This window comes from Lampris incognitus, chromosome 9, assembly GCF_029633865.1.
Source record: "Lampris incognitus isolate fLamInc1 chromosome 9, fLamInc1.hap2, whole genome shotgun sequence".
Taxonomy (NCBI): domain Eukaryota; kingdom Metazoa; phylum Chordata; class Actinopteri; order Lampriformes; family Lampridae; genus Lampris; species Lampris incognitus.
The window spans coordinates 19,765,422-19,788,386 of NC_079219.1; the positions used below are offsets into that span (position 1 = coordinate 19,765,422).

At 43.4% G+C, this 22,965-nt stretch overlaps 1 protein-coding gene across 3 annotated transcripts in view; it reads left to right on the forward strand.

Annotated features, from left to right (window-relative positions):
• Positions 1-22,965, forward strand: part of atg5 (ATG5 autophagy related 5 homolog (S. cerevisiae)) — a 44,897-nt gene that overhangs the window by 15,726 nt on the left and 6,206 nt on the right. Inside the window, exon 7 of one of the 3 annotated variants that reach the window (XM_056285928.1) lies at positions 14,586-14,703. The exons of 1 other annotated variant lie outside the window; for it this stretch is intronic. In XM_056285928.1, coding sequence (XP_056141903.1) covers positions 14,586-14,703 — 118 coding nt within the window. Of the gene's footprint in view, positions 1-242; positions 641-14,585; positions 14,704-22,965 lie in introns of those variants that run through there. One more of the 3 variants, XM_056285929.1, reaches the window with a different exon arrangement.

Sequence of the window (22,965 nt, forward strand, 5' to 3'; positions counted from 1 at the left end):
GGTGTAGGCATTGTTGGCGTGCGTGCTCTACCGTGTGGAACCAAGACAGGTTTATTCTGGACTTGCAGTCAGCTTGCCATCAATTGTTAAGTAATAATGTAACTTTCCATTTTTACCATTCACAAAGACATCTGTTGATTCCGGATACATCTGACTCAACCATGTAACAACATCACAATGCCATTAAGTGTAAAGCAGTTCCCATCATGAATGGTGTGGTTTTTTTGTTTTCTCTGATCCAGTGTTTCCATTTTGATTATTCATCGTCCCCTGAGAAGATCTTCCCATCTTGTCAACCATGGCGTTAAAGCCCGGAAATGACAGAGAGTGATTATTTGCCAGATTTCAACTTTGCAAGAAACTTTAAAGGGAAATATTGCTGCTAGCAGTCTACACGTCCACTAAGTGCTGGTGGTCTATCTCGTCTCCTAAAGTTATAACCGCACTGGTGCAGTTCATCCTGACAGAGAATTCAGCGCTCTCGTGCCAAGAGACCTGTTCTACGTTGCCTATATGTACCGTCAGGCATTGTGTGAGAGTTACTCAACAGTAGAGATAAAAAAATAGCAACAAATATCTCAGCCAATTTGCAAGTGTTGTGTATGTTATAGAGATGTCACCGCTATGAATGATCCATGGAAATAAGGTTGAATAGCTGCAGAATTTCCCTATTTAATTGGATTTTGAGTTCTTTCTTTCTTTGCTTGTGTGTTATCTTATGTTATTAGTCCAAGTTTTTTTTTTTTTTTTTGTCTGTTTTCTTGGTCAGGTGGACCTCAGAAATTAGGTTCTTGAGTTCAATAGTTGGGAAGTAAAAACTCATGGGCCATTGCACTCTGAACAGGTGCATTGGCAGCCTAAAGTTACACAAAAATAGCTGTCGGATACACACTTCAGAAACAAAATTCAAACACATCTACATATTTCTTTCATTGCCACAAAGAATAAGTGGTAGAATTGAGTAGAACTGATGGAAATGATTAGCAGGAACACTTGGATTGTCATGTTTTCAGTGTGGGTCCTTAAATATAAATCATAACCAAAAAGGATTTATGGATTTATTTCATTGTTTGTTTTATTTCAATTGACATTTTTGCTGTGTCAGTGAAACATGGTATTAGATTGTTGACGAGGTTAAACTTTTTTCCGTGAGCATCAGGCGTTGGGGGTCCCAACGCCTCTCGGACGCCCTGGCCTGACTCAGGTAAAATTTCCCTGAAAGGGTGAACAAGCGCGCAGTCCTCGCCTGGAAAACATTAACACGCTGCGAGCCAGACAGCCGGGGGAAAACCATGGTGCTTTGAGTCAAGTGTCTCACATTCCTACTAAGTTCAGGTTAATTTGGAAATGTATGGGGAAATGGATTTGGTCAAAAGTTTGGAAATTAAAAAAAAAAAAAATTGGAAACACTTTTTTAAATGTTTTTAGAAACTTTATATTGCTTATTGTTTGAAAACTGCCGTATTTGTTAGAGAAGAATTATCCTCATACAAGGAAATACGGGTGTAGCTGACCATCATTATCAACATAGATCATCCCAGAAAATAAACAAAAACAACTAAACATCCTCGAGACATTTAGCATCTGCGGGACATCTGGGTTTTTGGCATACAAAGTCTGTGGTGGCTGCGTTGGGTTGCTTTCGGTACAGCGTGAAGATGAAAGAGGGGACCGTTTGGCTTCGTCATGGCACACGGCAAACTGAAAGACCCCTCTGTGATCCTCTACAAGAACAATCACATGACGGTGTGTCAGGGCAAGCCAGGTGAACCCGTACAAGATAAATAGCGTGGGTTGTGAGCGTCAGACCTGCTGTTTACCTGAAATGACGGGGAATGAGTCGAAGCTTTCCGAATGGTGGGAAGTTTTTCTTCAGCACATGGTTGCCGTGACCAGCAGTAATTCCCCAACCTGATGATCTAGCGTGTCTGGATCTAGAGATGCACTTCAGAGAACTTACGAAAGTTTCCGAGGGGATTTTATGTGGTGAGTAAGTTGACATGATCCTCAGGCCCCTCAAACACATTTGAAATCTCCTTGTAGAATTTTTGGGGTGGGGGATAAGGGAATAAAAAAAAAACGTTTTGCAGTGGAAACTAGGAGGTCTGGCAATACCAAACCACTCAATGACACAAAAATTCAACCAGAAAAAGTATTTTATTACCCTGGTCTGGGAAAGTAAAAAAAATAAATAAATCAATGTCATCACCTCGAACCTAAAAGATTGTGAAAAAGGTCCTTAGACAAGTATGACTACACATTTGACTGTTCAGACTCGCATAAAACATTGCTTATTGTATCAGTTGGACTGGCATACTGTTCAGCTCTTGAGTGATTCAGACTTATGCACAGTCATATTGCAATATTAGCTGTTGTTCAGCTTTAAAGAGATAAGAGATACGGCTTTATCGACCATATGACTATTATTACACTTAGCTCAACAAAGTCTTCTTATCCAGTCAAGGGGGCCCATGGGAAAAACACAATTGTGGTTTTAGGTAGGAAGATGTGACGGTGCCCCACAGAACTGACTATCTCGCCACAAAGAAGGAAATCAGAGGTTTATCACGCTGTTGTTGAGACATGACCAAACTAGACCTGATCCCAAGACACAAATGCAGTTGATTAGTGTGTATGTATAAAAGTGCTACCGTCTTGACATGGAAAATTCACAGGAATCCTGTGACTGAAAGAGCTCGTCCAGCTACAGAAGGTACTATGGGGGGGGGGGGCTATACAACAGGCTGTCGCACACAGAGGAATGAGGAGCCAGATTGTGGTCTTTGGCGTAAATAACATGCTGTGTTTGATGCAGACAGAATTAATGACAACACACACTCCAAATAACAGAGCTCACTTCCTCCTGGCCTGCACTCCTCATGGGCTTTTTGTGTGTGTGTGTGTGTGTGTGTGTGTGTGTGTGTGTGTGTGTGTGTGTGTGTGTGTGTGTGTGTGTGTGTGTGTGTGTGTGTGTGTGTGTGTGTGTGTGTCTGCCTCTGTCTCTGCCTGTTGATCGGACAGTCGGCCTGTCTGTCAGTCTGTCTGTCTTTGCTGCATTCGCATGCATAGACGTGTGTCTGCTTGATGTGGTTGCCAGTATGTTTGTGTGTGACTGTGCACACTTCCTTTTTGTTTGCATTGCTTTTACTTGTGTTTGTGTTTTAAGCCTGTCTGTGTGTTTTTCAAATCTATGTGTTTTTGTGCATTCACATTGCACATATCTTCACAGAAAGTGGTTTTAGTGATCCGTCTTTGTCCCCTGTACTGCTTTGCATCTCATTTCCTCTCATGTCACCCACTTTTGATTGTTTTTCTGAAATGTATTGAAATGTGTTGGTATTGAAAAGTACATTGTAAGTAAAAAACAGTAGTAGTATGAGTATTAGACTCATTATTAGTACCAGTGGTAATAGTGCTACTGTTGCATGTTTCTGATCTTGTTTATCTGGTAGTATTGCTTCTTGTACCCCCCCCTCCCCCAGAGGTGATGCCACTCCTTGATTCAGAAAGCCACAGGTGTGGGGGGGGGGGTGTCTCATCGCACGGAAAGTGAAAATTACAATGCTTATTTTAAAAGAGCACTGACTTTGCCCATGTCCAGGTATGCTCCCCCCCCCCTCCCCCATGACTAAGTACTTGCTCATCCACCCCCACTGCTGCCATACCTGACTGTACGTCCTCATAGCTTTGTGTTGTGGGCTTTACTGCCCCCCAGATATTTTCATCTTGTAGCAATGGGAGGGGGGCTACACGAACAATTACCAAACCCTGGAATGCTGGAAACAGTGATTAATCATGCCAGAGGCAACAGGTGAGAGGCCTGTGGTAGTAAGCAAGAATGTACTGCGTTTCATTAATGGTTTGCGACTGATCTGAGATTTTCAGCTCACCCTAACATGATGTCATGTCTCTGGTAATGCAACTAGATGGTCTACGTGCTTAATTTTTTTCTGTAATGTTATCCTACATAAGTGTGTTTACTACACAAGCCTGGAGATGGTGGAGAAATCAGCTGAAGTCCCACGTATTGTGTTTTCATGTTGCACAACATGTAAGCAAAAGTATGGATAAAAATTTGCCATTCACGTTTTGTAAAAACCAACGGTCTTATTGTCAAATGAGAGAAGGCTTGAAATTAGATGCCACATGGTGAGGATTGCCTGTGGTGGACTGGCGGCCTGTCCAGGGTGTCTCCCCCGCCTGCCGCCCAAAGACTGTTGGGATAGGCTCCAGCATCCCCGTGACCTGAATTTGGATAAGCAGCTTGGATAATGGATGGATGGTGAGGACTGTCATTGACTTTATTGTTCTGACCATAAACCCATCTGGTTGCCAGTGGAGACCGCTATATCTTGTTCACTACTTCCTGATCAATCAAAAGCAGGGCTTTGGGAGGTAAAGATTAGCGTTGAATGATTGTGACATTTTAATGGTGAAATGCAAGAAAACCAAAAACGAGGAATCGGGAGACAGCCCCTCTTTCCCTTCCACATGTGTGCATTTCAAGTCCTGGGAAAATTAAGGGTCTAAAAGATGAGGTTGGAATTTTAATTTACCGATGGAAGGTGTCAAGGTTCAGTGGAAAATACTAACCCCTCCCCGATTCTTCACACACTCACTCCGTGGAAACTCAAAATGATTGACATTTGTGTACCTCTGCCCATTGTTTTACTGTCAATTAGATGGATTGAAACCATACCGGCAATTAAGCCGCGGCTTAAGTTTCGCTGCTCATTTGGACTCGGCAAGACCAAGTCATCTCTTTTCACCCGACCTCCAGTGACACCTCTCTCCCTCTCTCCGTGTCACCTCCTGCCTCTCGGCCAGCTTATATGTCAGGCCAGCTGAAAAGAAAGTGTCTTTGTCCAAACGGTATCGCACTTCTCTCTCCAGGGATGAATAAGCCCCTCGCTCCTCCACCCCATCTCTTTCTCGTTGCATGGTGCTGGGCTCAATTATTCATGCCTGCCTGTTAAAAAATGCAACCAAGTAGCTGTCACTTACAGCGCACTCTCTCTGCACTGGCTTTCGGAGCGATGGTCGCACGGCACACGACACTTCCTGTCAATGACTCACTCTTTCTGTGTAACCAGAGCGCTGACCTCGCGCCTCCCAGCCCACCTTCCCGCTTGCTGGCCCCTGCCCGGTGTTCGGCGGTGTGTAGTTACCGTTTGGTTACCCGATCACGTTGATAGCAGGTTTCCTTTTCACAGCTCCATGATTAGGTTCCTATTGTGTGTCACATTTTCCTGTTTGACACCTCGGAGGCTCCTGGGGTCATTATCTCGCTCTACGAGGCCAAGGTTTCTTGCGGGGCCATGTAGCTATATTGGTAGTGTACAGTACTGATACTGGAGGGTTCCAGTTCCCTGTGTAGCTTAGTGGCTAGAGCAGGGCACATGTCCCACACTTGCTGCACAAACAGTGTATACACCCATCATGCTACTGCAAAGAGCTTGGTACACCAGTTGTTATAGGTAAGTGACCAGAGCTGACTGCTGGTCTGGACTGTAGCCAACACCTTGCACCTCTTTCAAGCAGAGCAATTGTCATGTAGCAGCCAGGGTTATTGAATCGTAAACTTGACTCTGAGACATCAGCTTGCCGATGACTTGAACAAATCTCCTGGTGTGTCAGAATGGTGCAGGTGTAGGAATTACTGTAGATTTGGTAAAGTGGTGCTGTTGCACTGTTTAGAGGGATAATTTGGATTTTCTTAAGGTTGGTTGTATGAGGTATTTGTCTGTAGTCAGTGTATCACCTACAGTAGATTGCGTTCAGCACGCCTGCAGTTTGGAGAAGCAGGCAGGAGTATAGGCAGGGCTAGCAAGCAATGTACTGCTGTGGAAGGGGCCAGTAACATGTATTTTAGCCACCTAAAAAAAGGTGCAACTAAAAAAGTAAATATCATTTGGAGTGTACGCTATATTTAGAGTTTTTTCACCGCTTTACCTTGCCTTCAGACAGCCATTTTTTGTTGGTTTTTTTGCACTACATTTTCTCAATCGTGGAACTTCCATATTCCTACGCATAAGTGTGCCATGCACTGTATTAAGCCACCCACAGGTCAGCTGTATGGGTCAGAAAGCGCTGTTGCACTACCTTGCGAGGCAGCTGGATTCATGAGATCACACAAACAAACCATCTGGCGCATATCAGCTGTTGTGAGATCAGACTGAAATAAAGCTCCACTTTTCTAAAGATTTCAAAGATGATGCATGTAGACGGGACACTAGGCTGTCCATCCACCGGCAAACATGCCAGCCCATGGAGCTTCCACTCCAAAGACAGACAAATTCATCAGTGACACAACATAAATCACGTTTCGAAGGCTGAGTTGCACAACATTGTGTAAATAAACAGATAACATTATTTAAATAAATCATAACTTTCTAATAACGTTTCACATTTATATTTGTATGTTGTTGCTTAACATTGTGTTGAGCACATCAGAGAAGTTGGGCTTTTTTTTTTTTGCTTTTGTATTCCTTTAATAATGGCAGAACAGAACACACTATAGTACTTACAGTCAGAGATCTTCAATAACTAATAACGCATTTCAGTACACCTGATAAAGGTCATAGAAATAGAATTAGAAATAGAAAATTCGAATAATAAAATAGATAACAAATATTAATAATAAAATATAAATAATGAAATAATAAATACAATAATAAATAATAAAATAGAAATAGATGTTCGAGAAATAAAAATAAAAAGAACAGAAATAAAAATTGTGCTCAATATGCTGTGTTAGATTTTTTTTTTTATCAGAAGTTTTTACAAAAATTGAACAAGATTAAGTGCTTTTTCAGATTCTTGGAAGCCGGTGTACTGCCCATTGGTGATGGGTATGTATTTCTTATGTTATTTACTACACTTGATGGTAAAACTATCTTGTTGCCTTTTCCAAGCTGTAGTCCTCTTAGGTCCCGCTCAAGTACAACCTGGTAAGCAACCAGCCTGAATTGCCTGACACAGAACCAAAAGAGAACACGAATATTTTCAGTTATTATTGCACAAAATATAATATGCTGCATAACACAGAGATTATTGTTAACTGATCTGTACTACAGCTACAGTGCATCTGGAAAGTATTCACACCCCTTCACTTTCCCCACATTTTACAGCCTTATACCAAAATGGATTAAATTCCTTTTTTTCTCATCAATCTACACACAATACCCCATAATGACAAAGCAAAAAAGGTTTTGTAGAACTTTTTGCAAATTTATTAAAAATAAAAAACTGAAATATTGTATGTACATAAGTATTCACACCCTTTACTCAGTATTTGGTTGAGGCACCCTTGGCAGCAATTAAAGCCTCAAGTCTTCTTGGGTATGAAGCTACAAGCTTGGCACACCTATATTTGGGGTATTTCTCCCATTCTTCTCTGCAGATCCTCTCGAGCTTTGTAAGGTTAGATGGGGAGCGTCGCTGCACAGCTATTTTCAGGTCTTTCCAGAGATGTTCAATGGGGTTCAAGTCTGGGCTCTGGCTGGGCCACTCGAGGACATTCACAGACTTGTCCCGAAGCCACTCCTTCGTTGTCTTGGCTGTGTGCTTAGGGTCGTTGTCGTGTTGAAAGGTAAACCTTCGCCCCAGTCTGAGGTCCTGAGCGTTCTGGAGTAGGTTTTCATCAAGGATCTCTCTGTACTTTGCTCCATTCATCTTTCCCTCGATCCTGACTAGTCTCCCAGTTCCTGCCGCTGAAGAATATCCCCACAGCATGATGCTGCCACCACCATGCTTCACTGTAGGGATGGTATTAGCAAGGTGATGAGAGGTGCCTGGTTTCCTCCAGACATGACGTTTGGCATTCCGGCTAAAGAGTTCAATCTTGGTTTCATCAGACCAGAGAATCTTGTTTCTCATGGTCTGAGAGTCCTTTAGGTGCTTTCTGGCAAACTCCAAGTGGGCTGTCATGTGCCTTTTACTGAGCAGAGGCTTCCGTCTGGCCACTCTACCATAAAGGCCTGATTGGTGGAGTGCTGCAGAGATGGTTGTCCTTCTGGAAGGTTCTCCCATCTCCACAGAGGAACGCTGGAGCTCTGTCAGAGTGACCATCGGGTTCTTGGTCATCTCTCTGACCAAGGCCCTTCTCCCCCGATTGCTCAGTTTGGCTGGGCGGCCAGCTCTAGGAAGAGTCCTGGTGGATCCAAACTTATTCCATTTACGAATGATGGAGACCACTGTGCTCTTCGGGACCTTCAAAGCTGTAGAATTTTTTTTGTACCCTTCCCCAGATCTGTACCTCGATACAATCCTGTCTCGGAGGTCCACAGACAATTCCTTTGACTTCATGGCTTGGTTTCTGCTCTGACATGCACTGTCAACAGTGGGACCTTCTATAGACAGGTGTGTGCTTTTCCAAATCATGTCCAATCAATTGAATTTACTAGAAGTGGACTCCAGTCAAGATGTAGAAACATCTCAAGGATGATCAGTGGAAACAGGATGAACCTGAGCTCAATTTTGAGTGTCATAGCAAAGGGTGTGAATACTTACTATGTACATGCAATATTTCAGTTTTTTATTTTTAATAAATTTGCAAACATTTCTTCAAAACCTTTTTTGCTTTGTCATTATGGGGTATTGTGTGTAGATTAATGAGAAAAAAAGGAATTTAATCCATTTTGGAATAAGGCTGTAACATAACAAAATGTGGGGAAAGTGAAGGGGTGTGAATACTTTCCGGATGCACTGTATTTGGAAATTAGATGTATTCTTGCATTTATATACATATCATCAGTAGATGGTGATATGTATATATCATTATGCAATAAAATGTAGTGAGAGCCAAAAACTTTGAAGACAAATTGTCATTAGGCCTTTCTGGTCTGGGATGTTTTTTCCAGTTTATCTTGGGAAAATTGAAGAAGGTACCCAAGACACCGGCATTGAGGAAGTCAGGCAACCCTGGGTGGTTGGTGATGCAGACTGTATGTGAGGCATTGGCATCCTCTGATTCAGAAAGATCCTGAAGTTGTGTTGTAACCAAGTACCACTCATGGCAGCAGTAGCCCTCCAGATCCATGGGCATGGACATACAGTTTATACATCTGCACATCAGCAATACAACATCCTGTTCTTAGACCCTCTCACCGGATAAGGAACAACTCCTTAAGAAAAAAACCTTTAACAGAGGAAAAAACAGGAAGAAACCTCAGGGAGAGCAACAGAAGAGGGATAAACACAATTTACAGAATACAACATTGAAAGAGGATAACAATTATAATGGATTTATAAGATATATGAAGAATATGATGAGGAGGATGCCAAGCATTGTCCAGATACCACCGGAACAGCCTAAGACCTGAGCCACATGACCACCATCGCCATGTAGACCTGACAGAAGGACAGACTACACATGCACACTGGGGAGACTCGCATCACACCATTCATAAATACAGGAGAAGAGACAAAAAAAGACATTCAGAGAGAGAGAAAAGATGTGAGAGAAGAGAACAGTTGCAATAATAATATATACCCTATAATCTCGTCGGCTTGCAATACAGGTTGTGAAATACTCAATTTAAAGGCAACTAATTGTAGGTTAAGGCAAAAAGATGAGTTTTTAAGTGTGGATTTAAAGAACTCAACAGAATGATTGTCTGACGGCAGCAGGCAGGTTATTCCACAAGAACGGGGCCGACAGGAAAAGGCCCTGCCACCAGCTGACCTCTTTTTAACTTTGTATCCACACAGGAGCCTTGTATTTTGAGATCGGAGAGATCGAGATGGAATAAACGGTTTAAGGAGTTCAGACAGGTGTGATGGGGCAAGCCCATTTAGGATTTTATAAGTCAGCAGAAGCACCTTGAAATCTGATCTAACATGGATAGGAAGCCAATGAAGGGAGGCAAGAATTGGTGTAATATGGTCAAATTTTCTAGTTTTAGTTAGGATTCTAGCAGCAGCATTCTGAACCATCTGAAGACTTAGTACTAGCATGTGGCAGACCTGAAAACAGAACATTACAGCAATCAAGTCTGGATGAAACAAATGGATGTATTAGAGTCTCTGCATCAGCCATGGACAGGAAAGACTGAATTTTAGCTATGTTACATAATTGAAAAAAGATCTTAGTCAACTGTTTTAAAGATTGCCGCTAGGGTACAAAGCCTTTATAAATGGGCTTTTTGGAAAAATAATTTTGTTAATTATACTTTTGAGTTGCTTGCCAACCTTTTACATGATAGCGTAGTTCCCACACTTAGGTCCCTTACTCTACAGTCTGTTCACACATGACTGTGATGCCACATATCATAACACCATAGTGAAATTCTACAGTAATCGGACCGATAAATTATAATAATGACGATGCCTATTCGGAAAGAGGTGAGGGACCTATCCATATGGTGTCAATATAACCTGTCCCTTAATGTTGAGAAAACGAAGGAGATAATTGTTGATTTTAGGAAGTTCAAAACGGTTCAGATGCCAGTTTACATCAATGGTGCCCCTGTTGAAATTGTGAAAAACTTCAGTTTTTTTAAGCATTCAGATCTCAGACTCCCTCCTCATCCATCCATTATCCAAACCACTTATCCCACTGTCAGGGTCGCGGGGATGCTGGAGCCTATCCCAGCAGTCATTGCAGGGCATGTAGGGAGACACCCTGAACAGGCTGCCAGGCCATCACAGGGCAGAGTGACTGTAGTGTCGGTCACTACAGACTCCCTCTCCTGGTCTCTAAATACCAATTGTCATTAAGAAAGCACAACAGAGGGGCGTCTGGGTAGTGTAGCGGTCTGTTCCATTGCCTACCAACACAGGGATCGCCGGTTTGAATCCTCAGGATCGCCGTGTTACCTCCGGCTTGATCGGGCATCCCTACAGACACAATTGGCCATGTCTGTGGGTGGGAAGCCAGATGTGGGTATGTGTCCTGGTCGCTGCACTAGCGCCTCCTCTGGTCGGTCAGGGTGCCTGTTTGGGGGGGGGGCGGTGGAACTGGGGGGAATAGCATGATCCTCCCACGTGCTACGTCCCCCTGGCGAAATTCCTCACTGCAGCTTGCGACTCCACATGTATCGGAGAAGTCATGTGGTAGTCTGCAGCCCTCCCCGGACCGGCACAGGGGGCGGAGACGCAACTGAAAAGTGGGGTAATTGGCCAAATACAATTGGGGATGGGAAAAAAAAGAAAGCACAACAGAGACTATACTTTCTTAGAAGTTTTAAAAAATTCAGAGTGTCCACAAAAACCCTGGTCAGTTCCTATCAGGCTACCATAGAGAACATCCTTACTGGAAGCACACTGGTGTGGTTTGGCAACCGGACTAAACAGGACCACAAACAACTGAGAAGGATAGTAAAAATAGCTTCAAAAATCATAGGAACAGCACTGCCACAGCTTCAGGACATTTACACCACCCGTTGCAGAAGGAAGGCCCTAAGTATCATGGAGGACACCAGCAATCCAGCACATGGTCTGGTCTGTTCTCACTCCTTCCCTCAGGATAACGCTTACAGAGCATCAGAGCTTGAAGCAGCTGCCTCAAAGACAGTTTTTACTCCCAGGTGGGCAGAATAATGAACAGTAGGCGCCTTACAGTAACTTCAGTGATTTATTGTTTTGTGAGATTTTTGATTTCTTTCTTTCTTTCTTTTTACTTTTCTTTTTTTTTTTGTGGATCCCCCCCCCCCTTTTCTCCCCAATTGTACTTGGCCAATTATCCTATTTTCCGAGCCATCCTGGTCGCTGCTCCACCCCCTCTGCTGAGTTGGGGAGGGCTGCAGACTACCACATGCCTCCTCCAATACATGTGGAGTCGCCAGCCGCTTCTTTTCACCTGACAGTGAGGAGTTCGCCGGGAGGATGTAGCGTGTGGGAGGATCATGCTATTCCCCCCAGATCCCCCCCCCCCCAAACAGGTGCCCCGACCGACCAGAGGAGGCACTAGTGCAGCGACCAGGATACATACCCACATCCGGCTTCCCACCTACAGACATGGCCAATTGTGTCTATAGGGATGCTGTGACCAAGCCGGAGGTAACATGAGGATTCGAACTGCTAATCCCCATGTTGGTAGGCAATGGAATAAACCGCTACACTACCCGGACCCCCCCGATTTCTGATTTCGTATTTATTGTTGTTCTTATTATTTATTATTCCTACAGAGGTATAAAGTTGGATCAGCCACAGCATGAAGTTATGGGAAAGAGTAGTGGAAGCTGGGTTAAGAGGAGAGGTGATGATTATCAAGCAGCAGTATGGTTTCCTGCCACAAAAGAGCACTGCAGATGCAATGTTGGCTTTGAGAATGTTAATGGAGAAGTATAGAGAAGGCCATAAGGAGTTACATTGTGTCTTTGTGGATTTAGAGAAAGCGTTTAACAGGGTGCCAAGAGAGGAGGTGTGGTATTGTATAAGGAAGTCAGGAGTGGCAGAGAAGTATGTAAGAGTGGTGCAGGATATGTATGAGGGCAGTGTGACAGTGGTGAGATGTGCAGTAGGAATGACAGATGGGTTTATGGTGGAGGTTTACATCAAGGATTGGCTCTGAACCCTTTCTTGTTTGCAATGGTGATGGACAGGTTGATGGATGAGATCAGGCAGGAGTCTCCGTGGACTATGATATTCGCGGATGACATTGTGATCTGTAGTGAGAGTAGGGAGCTGATTGAGGAGAGCCTGGAGAGGTGGAGGTATGCACTGGAGAGAAGAGGAATGGAAGTCAGTAGGAGCAAGACAGAATACTTAGGTGTGAACGAGGAAGGACAGCGGAATGGTGAGGATGCAAGGAGTAGAGGTGACAAAGGTGGATGAGTTTAAATACTTGGGGTCAACTGTTCAAAGTAATGGGGAGTGCGGAAGAGAGGTGAAGAAGAGAGTGCAACCAAGGTGGAGTGGGTGGAGAAGAGTGTCAGGAGTGATTTGTGACAGAAGGGTACCAGCAAGAGTTAAAGGGAAGGTTTACAAGATGGTACTGAGACCAGCTATGTGGTATGGTTTGGAGATGGTGGCACTGACGAAAAGACAGGAGGCGGAGGTGACAGAGTTGAAGATGCTAAGATTTTCTTTGGGACAAGAAGAACAGGATTAGGAACGAGTATATTAGACAGCTCAGGTTGGATGGTTTGGACACAAAGCAAGAGAGATGAGATTGAGATCTTTTGGACGTGTGGAGGAGAGATGATGGGTATATTGGGACAAGGATGCAGAATATGGAGCTGCCAGGCAAGAGGAAAAGAGGAAGGCCAAAGAGGAGGTTTATGGGTGTGGTGAGGGATGACCTGTGGGTGGCTGATGTGACAGCGGAAGATGCAGAAGACAGGAAGAGATGGAAACGGATGATCCGCTGGGGTGACCCCTAACGGGAGTGGTAGTAGTTATTATTTATTGTTCCCTTATGTACAGTTTTGAGCAGGATAAGTGGTTCGGATAATGGATGGATGGATATACAGTTTTAAGGGCAGAGAGAGCCAGGGCACATGCATTTCATTGCAATTGAAGGTACACGGTACTTTTTAGTATATGCATACGACAAAGTGAACTTGACTTGACTGGCTGTGTTCAATAGACAAATGTTCCACTGGGAAGACATCCTTGTCTGCAATTGGTTGCTCTTTCATGGCATCATCATCAACTTGCATGAAGTTAACCACAACTCAAGTTAAAATGTCCACTCTGGGCGCTGGCATCGAGCTGGTCGCCACTGCCATGGCATCGGCTGCTTCTCCTCATCATCCCCCACTGGAAACCAATGACTGCTGTCTGCTTTTGTTGCTCATGATGCTTTTGGTGTGAGTGCAGGGGAAGAGAAACGTTCCATCAATTGAAGAGTACTGGTGTTTAACCTTCACAAACCAGCTTTGGCAAACATCCACCCTGTCTACGTGTCCTTCAACAAGGCACTATCAGTACCAGGGGCGCTCTTCAGTAGCTGACTGTTGTGATTATGATTGTTGTGAGAATTATTGAACTATGTATATTGTTTGTGTTAATTCATATATCTATATCATTCTTTATCTGTCTACCTGTTTGTCACTTTATTAGTCCGTCTGCTTGCCTGCCTATCTGCGATCTCCATTTCTGTCTATTTGCCCATCTCTATTCTGTCTATTCTATCCATCTTTGTTTCTGTCAGTCTGTGGAGAGACACAGATGCTGACAGTGTATTTTGCCATCGTGGTGCTGTGTTTTTTAGATCCAGTGTTGGTATTCTCATTCTGTCCATGTTATTTTTTTTTCTGAGTGAAATAGCACCGCATAACAATGTAATATAAAAACTCGGTAGAGCAGAACCAAAAGAAATCCGTTATAGAAAAAAAAACAGTGAACCCGCACAGAAGAGAGGTGCACAAACGATAGAGCTGAAAATCTTCCATTTTTCTGGTTCCTTCCATCCAAAGTGCTTTGCATTACCAGGAGTGCAGTCATGCCTTGTTTTATATTTCATAGCTTAAATACACATGCAAAACTCTAAACTTGAACCTGTCCAACATTAATTGCACAGTAGACAGTCAATATGCATACATACATATATGTGTGTATATATATGTGTGTGTCTGTGTATTTTTTTTTTTTTGTAAATAATTTGCAGTGATCTAATTTCTGCTCCGGTCTGGTTCCAGGCGATGAGTGACAGACCGTTTATCCAGAAACTGTTTCGCCCTGTTTCGCCCGAGGGCCACACACACACACTGGGCGACTTGCTGAAGGAGATGTACCCAGCTGCTATAGCACACGACGGTAGGAAGACACACCGAAACATCTTTTTTACTCTACTGCATTCGTCATGACCTCAGGCCTAGAGAGGCACGTACAAAGCACACACTTAAGATGTCAAAACACCCACACGAGCAAAGACGGGGGCTCCGAAATACGTTAGGGAGCACACTCACTCTAAACTTACCTATTATGTTTACTCTTACCCACAGAGTCTTGAGACAACGATAACAAGGCAAATAATTATTGTACATGCAAACACACATGCACACACACATACACATCCTGCGGGCCTGATCATAGACATTTGCTCATCTGCTCCTATACACTGGTAGATGTACACACACATACACACACACCTTCAGGGTGATAAGAGCTCTACATCATAAATCATCTCCTTTGACAGGATCAGTTTTGTCCAGTTTTTTGTTTTTGTTTTTTTGGATCGGTATCCCTCTCTCTATGTCTTACTCACCTCTTTCTTCCTAGAATGTTAAAATGTGCATGTGTGTATACACAAACACCACACACACACACACATCCTCTTTCACCTTGGCAGTTCCTCAGGGTAGAGGAGGACATCAGTCAGATTTGGAGTTTGCAGAGGTGGCTTAACAGCCAAATCCTTGTCACCACAGCGACATGTTGGGGAGATAGGCATGGCGGCATTACTGCTGGCCTCCATTCTGCGAAGCTGTTGCAACACTTCTTTGCAAACAGGCCAGCACTTTGGAATATTATGCCAATCTGTTTCCTGCCTTGTCCTCCTAGTCACAGGGTTTATTTGTGCTTTCTTCAAGGTGGCCTTCAGGGTGTCCTTGTCTCTTTTCATCTTGCCATCCTTAAGCCTTTCTTATAGCCTAGCATGGAGAAAAGAACTTGCCATGCTAATGCTTCTGACATGGCGAAAGGGAACTGTCCAGCACTCAATTGTGGGAGCACCCCTGCTTTATAAACCAAGGGCTTGGTTGACTTCCACCGGTCCACACACAAACATGCACACATCACCAGAGGTCCATAGTAGCACATAGAATAGATCTCTTGGGATCCATACCTACCAGAGAGCAACCATTAAAATGATCAGTAAGCAAAAACAGTCATGATTTGGGTATTCTTGGATTAGTTATAGTCTTAAATGAACCGTTGATAGAAAGTGTCTTCAGGGTTGTAACCAAAAGCGTTTAATGGCTGTTTTCAACCTGGCACTGTAGTGTAGATTATGGCAACTGTAGCAGAGGTGTATTTAGGAGGGAATAATGACTGAGAGAAGATGGCAGGTAGGCAGGAAGAAGAGCGCAGCAGTCTAAACAGGTAGTCTGAAAAAGAGTAGAGGAAGTAGATAAGGAGACAATGGGCTGTTACGACAGAGGACCCGCAGGAGGCTCACCTGCATGGAGGAGTCAAACCACTGCCCCACTCCCACCCCTTCCCTGTCTGCCTGTTTGTTCATCTGCCTATCCGTCTGTCTGTCTGTCCCCGTCTGTCTGTTTGTTCGTCTGTCATCTGTCTGTCCATCCATCACACACACAGCTTCACTCTTTTCACAGAAAGCATGTTTTTTTACTCTGCATTTTCTTTTGCCAAATGTTCATTATCTTTTATCCCCCCTCTCCTTCTCTTTACCTGTTTCACTGGCGCTCTCTATTCCTTCCATCTTATTTGCCATTTTTTCTCTCATCTAAGGCATGCTCTCTCTCAAATGTCATCTTTAACCCCTTCCTGCTTGTAGGTCGTCTTTTATGTCTTTTACATTAAATCTCCTCCCCCTCTCTCTTTTCCTGTCCTCTCCTCTCTTGTCCCTTCCTCTCTCCCCTCTCTCCTGTTCTAAGGGGACTTGCCTGGCTGATCAAGGTGAAAGTGGCTCTTTTGTCTGCTGACATTTGTTTGCTCTCTACCCTTTCCTCAGCTGGAAGATAAGTGAGGGTGATAGCAGTGGATTATGGCGGTGTGTTTGGATTAGAGAGAACCCGGGCGTGTGTGCCATTGTTTAGAATTCAGACGACTTTTTTTCTTCTTTTTTTTTGAGAGAGAGAGAGAGAGATCCTGTTGGATAAGAAAAGAAAGATCTAGGACGCTCCTCTCCTCTGTGATCTTTCAAACTTCAAATATTTAGCTTTTTAAAGCACCGCCCTTACTCCCTGTTATGTCTGGTATCTGGTGTGACCCCCAACCCCCCGTTCCCCAAGAACCCCTGAAAAGCCGTGACCAGAAGGGACCAATTGATAAAACAGGATGGCTCCAGTTAAAGAGGTACTAAACACTAAAAGGTGTTTTTTGAGCAGTAAACTGAGTGATATGACTGTACGCTGATGAAACACAACACCGCTGGTGTTAATGTTGTCATTTCTTACCAAGTTTGTAAAAATGGGCATTTCATGGATTGGAAATGGCTCAACACGCCATCTACTGTTTTAAATCAGCCCTGAACCTTGCAAGGCGAGTGCTGACATAGAGTCGACCAGAAAGTTCATGCCCGCTAATCAGAAGTGGGCGACCCACCTCCACCAGCCCTTGAGTGTGAGTGTGTGAAACCGTGCTCATTTTCAAATATATGCTGGTCAAGATTCATCGTTCACAAGAGTTTACTCGCTAACCTTATGCCTTTATTTATTACATTTTCTACCAACCTATTGAATTTCTCTGTTTACAGTTTTTTTTTTTTAATTTCCCCTCCTTTTTCTCCCTAATTGTACCTGGCCAATCACCCCACTCTCCGAGCCATCCCGGTCGCTGCTCCAACCCCTCTGCCGATCCGGGTAGGGCTGCAGACTACCACATGCCTCCTCCGATACATGTGGAGTTGCCATCCGCTTCTTTTCACCTGACAGTGAGGAGTTTCACCAGGGGGATGTAGCACATGGTGAGGATCATGCTATTCCCCCAGCCCCCCCCCCAAACAAGCACTCCAACCGACCAAAGGAGGCGCTAGTGCAGTGACCAGGACACATACCCACATCTGGCTTCCCACCCACACACACGGCCAGTTGTGTCTGTAGTGACACCTGACCAAGCCAGAGGTAACACGGGAATTCGAACCGGTGAGCCCCATGTTGGTAGGCAACGGAATAGACCACCACACAATTGACCCAGATGCCTCAATTTACAATTATGGTTCTTCATTTTCAATTTTGGTGCAATGGTTCAGACTTGTGCTTTTGACGGCTGTAGGAGCACCACCGGACAACTGGGTCGGTCGGGCTGAGCTCACGCCACTGCTGGGGGATTAGTTGCCCCGTCACCCACCTCTCTCTGCCACCAGAAAGTCGTGGGCTGTCTTGTGGGGTCTCCTTCCGTCTGTGGTGCATCCGCGTCGTGGCAGTTTGGGCATCTTCGCAGGGTGGCGTCCTATGCTTTGCCAGAAGGCAGGCTGGTGTTGGGGACCGGGTACAGCGGAAAGCCGGCGACTCACGCCGGGCCCTTCTCATGGATCTTCCCAGTTATTCCTGCCCATGCTCCTGCCTCACACATACAGCTGCTCCCTGCCCCCCTGCTCAGCCCCTTGCCCACTTTTTATCATTTTTCAAAATTATGCAGTGGGTTGAGTTGGGCTCAGACCCGGGGGAGAAGTTATGCTTTAAAGACTTTTAGGCAGGGAAAAATGGGGGATTTCCATGTGATGGGCTTACACACAGATCTACACAAGAAAAGAAACAGCCGCATCTTGCACAACATGTTCTTGGAATCATTTGGTCAGCCTTGACGTCAGGCATCTTGAATCAGGTGAGCCATTAAGGACGGCTCAGCAGTAGTTTGGCATAGGTCCACTGTAGAAATATGGTCTAGAGAACATTGTTACCAACATGTGACGCACTTCTAAAAACAAACAATTCTCATAAACGGAGCCATAGATTCTGTTTTGGTTGAGTACAGTAAGAGTCGCATCCTCCCCTCACAATAAAATTTCCCCACATTGATTATTGTTGGTGAATGATCACCAGGAAACCCCCAGCAGACTTGAGCCATGCATTGATATCCGATACTAACATCCAGCCCCCGCCTCCCACACCCCTGTCTCAGATTTGTCTGTGGTACGGGCCACACACCATTGGTAGGATCCCCATGCCATGACACGCTGTCGGTATCCACAGCCACTGCAGCTTGTCTTATCATCAAAAGGGTGGGCTCACTTCAGAGAATGAGGGGGAGGTGTGCGTTTCAGTGGCTGATTGTATCTGAGGACACGCTAACGTTACACAACACGGGGGAATTTAGATTTGCCCAAAAAAGCCTCTGGTCAGCAGAAGCTTTCAGGATAAAGAGAATTAAATTGTGGAAATATTAATCAGCCCGTGAAAGGCTGTTTTGAAGACTTGTGAAAGTTTTGATTGAGCATCATAACTTTGTCAAACTCCGGTTCTGTAAAAGTTTTGCAAACCGTAACGTATGACTGTGAACTGAATTTTATGACATTGAGCAATACAATAAAATAGAAATCTTTTAATATCAATAACATGTATTTACTATTTGTTTATCTTTAATAAAAAATGCAATCAGCTTTAGCCAGAACTGTAAAACAATGAGCAACAGATGTCTTAAAAACTAAGGTCCAGATCAGAAAGACATTGCACAAATGATTCTGACTCCCAAGAGCTCTAGCTGTCTTTTTATTCCCTTTTTTAAATTATTTTATTATTATTATTATTATTATTGCTTTTTATTGCCTGGCTATCTGTTGTATCCTTAGCCAGACAGTCAACCAATCATTCAGCGTTACTCTGCCAGCTAAGCCGTAAGCTAGCCAGTCCATCCGTCAGTCAGCGCTGTGGGCTAGCCGCGTGGCTAGGGCTGTTGGCTGACCTCAACACAAAGTTGGACGGTTGTTCTGAGGCGAGGGGGGCCCTGCGGTCCTTTATAAATAGGGGTCTACTTCGCTCGATTACGGAGACTTCCCGTTGTGGCCAGCATTTGCAAACTAGTCAACCACAGGACCGCTTATTATGTATGTGTTTCTGAATTAGGCCGGTTTGAATTTAGCAATACTCTAATCCGTCTCAAGCTTGTTAATAGTAGCTACACTCACCAATTATCATATTACATTATATTTTGCACTGATGAGGGATTACTTGGATGTTAGTTTTGATAGATAGGACCATATTTTGGCTAACATTGCAGACTGGTTGTGAAGTGATTTTGAAACACTGTTGGGTACTGCCTGTGTTTTTAAATGGTCTGTGTGGTGTGTGATAAATAATAGAGCTGAATGGCAGGCTGTTAACACACCTGGTACTCCAGAAAACTACACCGAATAGAGACTACATCGGTAATCCTCAGTCATATTCTTGATTATCCGGTGCAGTGTCCGTGCACAACAAAGCTAGCCACAGATTTAAACAGGAAATGGAACCTCCAACCCTAGCAGTGTTTGGCTCAATGGGTAGAGCAAAGCACCAAATCCCACATCCCTCCCACACACAAATACTGTAGTGTTGTTGGAGGGTTAGGTGTTTGTCAGTCGTTGAAATTCATTTTGATTTCAGGTTGTGTGTGTGTGTGTGTGTGTGTGTGTGTGTGTGTGTGGGTTGGTTGGTTGGGGGCGTTGTCAGTGAATTTCCCCCATCTCATAGTGAGAGTGAATGTGTCTGTGTGTCTTGGTATGTGCTTGTGTGGTTTACACAGCATCCTCGCCCTCATCCGCCTGCCTGAGTGCATGCAAGAAAAGCCATGAGGGGTAAGGCATGTGCACTAATGTTTGTGTGTGTTTGCCTGTGCGATAACCAGGGAAAGTGTACTCTCAGTATTGATGTCACCACGATCAGCAGGTCACACCTGTTGCAGTCAAACCATTCAGTCCTGCTTTTACTCTTCTACACTTTTACTCTCTAGCCTATGATTCACTCCTTGTTTGCCTTTGAGTCATTTTTTGCGTTTTTGCCCCCTTTTTATTTATTTATTTAATTCAGTTGTTTTTTGGGGAGATTGTCATTCTGTTTTTCGTTTTTTTTTTCAATGCTTTGTAAATTGTACAACACTATAGTCATTGCTGTATCTATGAATAAACATGTTCTGCTGCTGTATTCAAGAGAAATCTTTTTATCTGATTTTCTACAAAAAGTGAAAACCTGCCAGCAAATATAATTAAATGAAGTGAATTTATTCCTGTTTTTAGATAAAAATTAAGTTTTTAGATAAAGAAATTAAGTTTTTAGATATAAATTAATAGTTATGAATTAACAATAAAGAAGTAAAGATTTAATGTTTTATTTGCTGTCAAAATGTGTTTTCCAGACAGTTAAAGGATTAAACATCTGATAACAGTTTCACAAATGATGAAACAGTAATTTAAAGCCAGTTGTATACCATAAAGCCAAAAAATATGTTGTAATTATAGTCATAATTGTCCACATTATCAAGTTCAAGTACTTTATTTGTCACAGACAAAGATCAGTACATTAAGTCAAAATAAACAATAAATAAAAAATAATAAAAAATAATAAATTTGAAAAAAAAACTAGCTGTCTCAAGTATGTGAAAGGTCGTATATGTTGAGAGATCTTATTGCCTGTTGATATAAGTTTCTCTTTAGTCTCTCTGTTTTGGTCCTAAGACTACAGAGGCGTCTACCAGACCCCAGTAGCCTGAACAGTCCGTTGTTAGGGTGAGGAGTGTCACTCATGATCTTCTATCTTTACTATTTCTACAACATCAACTGTAATATAGGTGCTGTACTAATTATTGTAGTAAAGATTCATCTTAAATATTGTATATAATACATCTATTAGTCATAACTTAGTTAAATGGCTCATTAAAATGTAGACCCTTCAGCAAGTTAATTTTCTCAACATTTTGAAATCTTGCTGGTTATCTATCGAGATTTCAGCTAGATTTAGCCATTGTTTCTATTGAGAGACAGTGACACTGCTAACAAACCATTTGAGGGACACTGAAGGATAAATGCTGAATTTTCTAAATATTTAACTGACTGATGTAAAAAAATAAACTTTTGGTTTTTTTTGGCGGGGGGGCAAACACCAGCCAGATAGCGGCCGGATTTAATTTTTATGCTGACTTTAACCCTCAACCATTGTGTCATCCAACCATCTGACATTGTTGCCTTTTGTGCAGCTCATGTGATGAAATAATACTATTTGGTTATTTTTTTTATTTTATTTTTTTTATCCACCAGCAGGCAGCAGACATCATAGTCGGTCCGCAAGCTTCTACCTAAACCCAATGGCTGGGGCTTTTCTCATAAGTGCTGAAAACTCAGCACAATGAGCCAGTGGCCTCTGCATTCATGCACGAGGGCCATTTTGTAGCTTTGCCAGCCAGTCGGCAGATGGAGGGTGGAGCCGATTCCTACACGAGGTCAAAACAACAGTTAACCGCCTGCCTCAACCGTCCTACTGAAATTACGTGGAGCTAAATGTCACATACAGAGGCACTCGTCAAAGATTTAGTTCGTATGTGTCTGAGAGAGAGAGAGCGAGGGATCAGGTGATTGACTGAAGAAGAGATATAATCCTTTTATTGTATTTCGGGGGGGGGGGGGGGTTGGCTGGGTGGTGCGGCCATGCCATGCTGCAAATGATTTAAGCTAAGCTCGATGCACCCTTCTTAACCTTGCATTGAGAATAAACACTCGAGTGCATGAAAAACAAAGACTATATTTTTATTTCTGAAAATAATCAAAATTTCTGTGGTCTTGTCCCCATAAGTTTAGAAAGAGGGACTGATGCAGTAATGGGGTGCAGAGCAACAGCTACTGACCCACTATCGGTAAGCTAGTATCTGGCCACACTGTTTACCGGAGTCACGCTGTTTACCGGAAAATTAACCAATTTGAAAACATTGTTTTCTACCTAATTCTAATTGCAGTTACACCCGTTTCAGCAATTTCCCAGAAACCCAGAGGAGCACTCCACAGGTGTCTTTATTTTCTCTGGAAATGAGTGTTGATTCATTCTCAGCCAAAGAACAGATTTTTTTTTTGCATTCGTTCAATAAATACATATCTGCTGCTGAGTGAATGACGCATTGTGTTAGTTTGTTCACTCCAACGGATGCTCTGCGGTCATGGCCTTTTAGCATAGGGTGTAGTCCTGCGAGAGGAGGCACCAGTCACGCACACGCACACAAGGGTAGTCGCACTGTCTCGTTTATACATACACACACTAACACATGCACATACTCTCGTGTGTGTGTGTGCACGTGTGTACACTCACACACACGCACATAAACAGACACTAACTAACTGAAACTAACTGTCAAACTGAAAGTTTGAAAAGTTGGAGCCTCTCAACAAAGATCTAATTTTTCAACGGTCACTTCTCTTCATATTTGAAACCG